At 31.2% G+C, this 6,306-nt stretch overlaps 1 protein-coding gene across 1 annotated transcript in view; it reads right to left on the bottom strand.

The window, feature by feature from the left end:
• Positions 1-282: 282 nt before the first annotated feature.
• Positions 283-6,306, bottom strand: part of PEX13 (peroxisomal biogenesis factor 13) — a 36,418-nt gene continuing 30,394 nt past the window's right edge. Inside the window, exon 4 of the mRNA XM_082851808.1 lies at positions 283-4,112. Coding sequence (XP_082707934.1) covers positions 3,814-4,112 — 299 coding nt within the window. The 3' untranslated portion in view covers positions 283-3,813. The remainder of the gene's footprint in view (positions 4,113-6,306) is intronic.

Genomic DNA, 6,306 nt, shown 5'->3' with positions numbered 1-6,306 from the left:
AATTTATACAAAATAAATGTTATTATATAGTTTTTCAAAGAAATGTATCAAAAATTTGGAAGATGGCTTGGAAGGATAAACATTAAAGATAGTAGAGTGGGGAGTATGGAATTGCAGGCAGGAGATGAAGAAAAACTATTAAGGTAAAATGAAGCAGAACAAAAGTGTAGGTTTTCTAGACCAATGATACTGCTGTCATTAATAAAGAGTATAATTAATGATTGAGTCAATGCTGAGCACATGAAATCCTTAAAAAAAGAAACGATTTATATGAGGAGAGAAACATAGTTAAGTTAGACTAAAACATTTCTTCATTAAATGTGAAAAACTATCCATAGGGCATAATATAGTAAGTACCCCACAGGATTTGTGAGTTAGCTGTCTTTAAAAGGAACAGTTCATTCTCCCAAATAAGATAAGCTAAATAAAAACAACATACAATATGAAAGGACACTTAAAGGCAATGCTTAAAAAACAAAATTTCTTTGTGTTGAACAAATATTCCACTGCATTTTTCTAGGCTGTTCTGGTATTCAGTAAAATAATTTAAAATTACATTTTGGGCAAAGTTATAAGTACAAGTGAACTAATTTTAATTTTTAATTATGTGTGAATCTGAAATTTTACATTGATATAAATACCTTGTGACATTTTAACAGGATGTAAGAAGTTTAAATATACATGAAAAAAAATACAAATAAGTAGTTGTCATAATCTCTTACTTTTGACTGTGCTTCATATTTTTAAAAAAGCACTCTCATGTGAGGCAGATGTAGTAGCTATCTCCAATGTTATCAATGAGGAAACTGAAAAATAATCTTACAGTAAGTAAGTAGTGGTGTCCAGACTAGAATCTAGGTCTCCCAAAACCTAGACTTGAGGCCTTATTTTTATTTAACTCACCTTCTAGATAATTTTTATATAAATGTAAATTTAATATTTTCTTCAAATCACAAGGAAATAGAGCAGACACATTGGTTTGCAGTAGTTAATATACACAATGATATGAAGAAAAATACAGAGACTTTTACATTAATTGCAATCCTGGAAAGAGTTGTTTGTCTTCAAAAAACGTCAATCAAGTTTAATATATTTTTATTTGTCCAGTAAAAGCAACTTAACAATCTATTAAAAATAAAATTTTAACTGTATTTAATATCATTCTTTTTTCTATTAAAGAAAGCACAAGATAAAGGACAGCAGTATTCAAGTAAATATATAATTATGACACACTGATAGACTAAATCAAGTACCTAAATGAAATGTTAAAACATGAAAATTTATAGTCCTCCTACCTTTTCCTTTCTACACTGATAAACTACAATCAGAAAAAAATTTTAAATGAAACCTGTTTTCTTGTTGTAACTTGTGATTTATTATTTTATTTAATTGAAAGTGTTTTAGTTTCAGTTAGTAATTTCTGTAAAGTAGCAGTCCTTAAATAAGTTCCTAAAAATAACAATATTGGAGTCTTAAACATTACATTTAGTCATCTAAAAAAGGTTACAAAATGTCTCTGCTTATTCTAGTCCTAAATTCCTTTTCTAGATTCTTAATAGAAAAGGAATTTTCAAACACAAATAGTTACCAGTCAGATAATATACACTGCAATTTAGCATTCTTAACCAAAAACAAACAAACAAAACAAAACCAGAAACACCCTAAGAAAAGTCAATTTTTTTCTTTTTTTGGTCATGCCATGCAGGCATGTGGGATCTTAGTTCCCCGACCACCAGGGATGGAAGCCACGCCCGCTGCATTGGAAGCTCCGAGTCTTAACCACTGGACCACCAGGGATGTCCCAAGTCAAATTATTTTTGTCATTCATTCTGTACTATACTCTTCTCCCTATACATCTTTTTTTTTTTTTTTTTTTTTTTTGCAGTATGCGGGCCTCTCACTGTTGTGGCCTCTCCCGTTGTGGAGCACAGGCTCTGGACGCGCAGGCTCAGCGGCCATGGCTCACAGGCCTAGTTGCTCCGCGGCATGCGGGATCCTCCCAGACTGGGGCACGAACCCGTGTCCCCTGCATTGGCAGGCGGACTCTCAACCACTGTGCCACCAGGGAGGCCCTCCCTATACATCTTTAATAGCAATCACAAGTACTATCTTAAAGACCCACCTTTTCTAATCCAAATAGCGCCGACTCAACATCTCACCTCTACTTCACTTCTAGTATTCAATTTAGATGTCTCAATGCTAAATTTAATAATTTATCAAAAATTGTTTCAATAACAAAATTTCCATAAATTACTTTCTAACAAACAAAGCAGAACCTCTAATTGTAGAACACAAATGGAAAATAATATATAAGTAACTTAATCCCCTTAACTTGAAGGTTTGAAGAACCAGGTGTTAGAAAAATATGCCTAAGATAAACAGATTTTACTATCTTATTACTTTTTCTGCACAGGTCAACATTTGTATTTTAAATGATATATTAGTTATTATATTGTCTCAAAAGAGAGATTCCCAAGAAGACTTTAGTAAAATTCTATGTTGATTATACACATACTTGGTTCCTAATGTTTTAGTTTGAACTGTTCTAGAATTACTTACTTGTTGAACATAAAGTCTGTAAGAAGAAAGATAAAAATACTAAATCAAAATCTTTATCAAATAATTCCAAGTTTTCAACAATATATGTAAATGTATTCTTGTACCCTGTATTTCTGATAGTATTATTTTTGTAGGATGATCACAGCAAGTACATGAATTTTCCAGTTTTGTGGGGAAATATTCAGTGTTCTGAAATTTAATTAGATTTAAAATCATTATTAAATAAAAAACAAGTCAAATAGCACTATCATATTCTAAATGGCAATTCAGCATTGTATTTATAGTCTCAGTGGTAAAAACCACACCTAAAAGAAATGTGTACCCAATGTGACACACTCTCAATGTTTAAAGAACAGCCTGAATATGGAATTTTAAAAAGTTAATTATATTAGGTAGAAGCAGAGAATCTATGAAAAGATTTAAAATCGTTGCTGCTGGAACTGAGTTGGAAACTCAAAGGACTTGAGTCTTGGCTGCAGGAAAACAAAGTAAATCTTTCATATATGTATTCTGATTCACCCAGGATGAAAACTAATCATACTGTAAAGGGATATGATCCTCTGAAGAAATGGAAATAATCTGTACAAAAGATAAATTATAGCCTCTTTATTAGCAGGGAAAACTAAATTAGGGCTATATGTCACCCTGGAACCATTTCCTTCACAATGCTTCTAGTGACTTTTCCAAGATAAATTTTTAAAAAATACAATAAAAGATAAAAGTATCAATTGTCGGTGGGTGAAAACATATTACTACTGCCTAAAAAACCCAATACTGGATGTAATACACATCAGAAAATTTTTATTATTCTGTTTAAAGTTGTAGAAAAATTAGCCTTTTTGCCTGTTCTGATATTTATATGTTGTCACTCAACTTCTGAGGATTCCAAGTCAATTAATCTAGAATTTTAAAATGCATTAGTGATCCCTACTGTAGCAAACTGTGTATTCTATAGTTCATGAATCGTATTCTTTCAATAAACACAGGGTTTTAAATAAGATGGTAATGATAGTCTCCATAATCTTAAAATCTAGGTAAAACAAATATCCTTATGGTCCAATAACAACTCATAAAATGTAACCAGGTCACTAGACCAACATACTAGTGTACAACTTTAATAATTTCTAGCAACAAAACATCTGGAATAGCCATTAACAAATGTTTTCATTGGATTGAAGATGAATTTCTTTGTAAGAAGAAACTTTTTAAAAGTACTCTGAAGTATAGTTCAGCTGCAGGTAAACATGAAAGTTATCAAAGATCTTGTTTATCGACATTTTTCCCAGTGGAATCAAGTGCGACTGGAACCTTATTAGTTTCAACAAAAACAGATTCAAAGGCAGCTTCCTGTTCATCCAAAGAATCAGCAGCTGTTGCTCCTTTAATTAGTGTTGTGTTGGTAAAAGACTGTTGCTGCTTGGAAATTTTACTGGATTCCACTGTTTTTCTACCTCTTCTTTTACCAAGAATTTTGACATAATTAGCAGGTATAAGTCCTGTTGTTTGACCATCAAGACTGGCCAGAAGCCAACCACGCACTCTGGGTTGCTGTTCTGATGGAAGAAAAGACAGCCTTGTAATTATCACATACTTTGAGGGTCCAACAGAATATTGATAATAAAATGTTAAGTAAAATCTCTGTTACACTTATATAATAAAATACATAAACAAATAGTGTACATGAATATTCAAAAAATCAAGATGAGTAGGTTTAAGTCTAGGATCCCTTCTTACAACTTACACTTTTAATTTTATATTTACTAAGTATTTTTTCAGCCTTGAAGAACATGAAGTTTACATCAGTTGGTGCATTCATAGAGTAAAACGATTCAGTTCTATCAAAAGATGAAAATTAACATCAATGTCTTTCATATTTTAAATTGAAATTTAAGGAATGAATATCTCATTACTTCTCAATAGGATAAGTTAGGGGTAAGTATAGAAAATAAATATATACATTTACATAAGGCAGCTTTCTTTATATATTTTTAGCTGAAATATAAAATTCATTCTATATGATTGTGATGTATAATCCTGAAGGACAGTGAATGTTAATTTTAATCCAAGGTGGGCAAAAATTGAAGACCTCAGTTACCTATAGCCACATAAGAAAAAGTTAAAGGCAATACTCTAAGCTTAAAGTAGGAAAGATTATTTAAATATTCAGTTTTGTATTTTGATATTCTCCCACCTATTTTATCCATGTCTTTAAAAACCTGTTTAACTGTTAAGTTTTAGTTCAACACTATAATTTAGGCACAATATGACATTTTCATGTTTAATACTACTCTATAATAATAATTTAAAAAAGTTAAATTAACCATGTCTGTGACTGATTTTGTTCTAAATGCCCACACATATTTTAATTGAGCAATGGAGGAAAGCAACAAAGCAAAGCCAAAGTGTTAAAAGGCACTATTAGTTGAAGAATAATCTGCTATAAAATTTTTCTGGAATATTATAATTTAGTTGAAAGAAACCACATTTGATCTTTATTCTTTAATTAGATTTATTAAAACTAATTATCTGTATTTTCCTCTTTAGATTTATTAAATCTTTAATTAGATTTATTAGATTTATTAAAACTAATTATCTGTATTTTCCTCTAACAATAAATCTTAAAAAGAAATAATTCTTTTGAAATCTAAAATAGTAAGTTACTATTTTCACTAGAAGAGAAACATGAGTATAATACCTAAAAGCCAGGATTTTTGAAAAGTTACATTTTATTTTATTATTTAAAAATTTTTCTTGGAAGCCTAGGTTTTGTGTGTGAAGAGATGAGGCAGAGATTTAGCAAATTTGATCCAAATTTTTCAGTTATTTACACATTAAACTAATGATTTGAACATTGAAGGTATTTTTCTCTTATGTAAAGAGTGACTAACACCAATAAAAGGCTAAAGTTTCCATGAATAGATCACATGGAAATCAGCCAAAGTGGTTAAAAATACAAGTTCTGAAGTTAGATAAACCTAGGTTCATAGTCCAGCTCCAACACACAGGACAATTTACTCATTCTGAATCTCGCTTTCCTCATGTGTAAAACAGGAACAGGATAATAACAGTACTCACTTTACAGCATTATTATAAGGTTTAAACGAAATATGTAAAGTACAGTGTCTAGTACATTTTCTTTTCTTTCTTTTTGGCCGCCCCATGGCTTGCGGGATCTTAATTCCCCAACCAGGGATTGAACCTGGGCCCTTGGCAGTGAGAGCGTGGAGTCCTAACCACTGGACCGCCAGGGAATTCCCCCTAGTACATAATAAGCAGTCTATAAATGACAGCTGTTATTATTGTTATTAGTATCTTTACCAACAAGATGTGACTTTTCGTGGCAAACCTGAATCCCAACAAATACACAAAAAATCTTTTTTTTGTAAATCCACAAAAATTCTGATCATTACTGGGGAAAGGTGGAGGAAAAGGCCATTTTGTCTGGAGCCATTAAAAACTATTAGTGATCTCGTCTGAAAATTAACCTGAATGCCTATAAATTTCTTGCTGAGGTTCTTTAATAAGTCATGACAGTAATTCCTAAATATTCATGTTGAAGTTTCTAAAGTAAACATTATTCAAGTAAAAAAGAAAGCAATACTAGTCCCAGCAATAAAAGACCAATAGGGATGCTTAGATGATGCTAGACAATTACTTTGGTTTATTAGATTTGTTACACTTAGCGCTAACCTCATGTTTTGGGGTGGTGATTAAAAGTGTTTTGAGTTTAGAAGAGATTATATAAAC

This window comes from Leucopleurus acutus (assembly GCF_964270905.1).
Source record: "Leucopleurus acutus genome assembly, chromosome: 12".
Classification (NCBI taxonomy): domain Eukaryota; kingdom Metazoa; phylum Chordata; class Mammalia; order Artiodactyla; family Delphinidae; genus Leucopleurus; species Leucopleurus acutus.
This window is presented reverse-complemented; position numbering and strand designations above follow the sequence as displayed.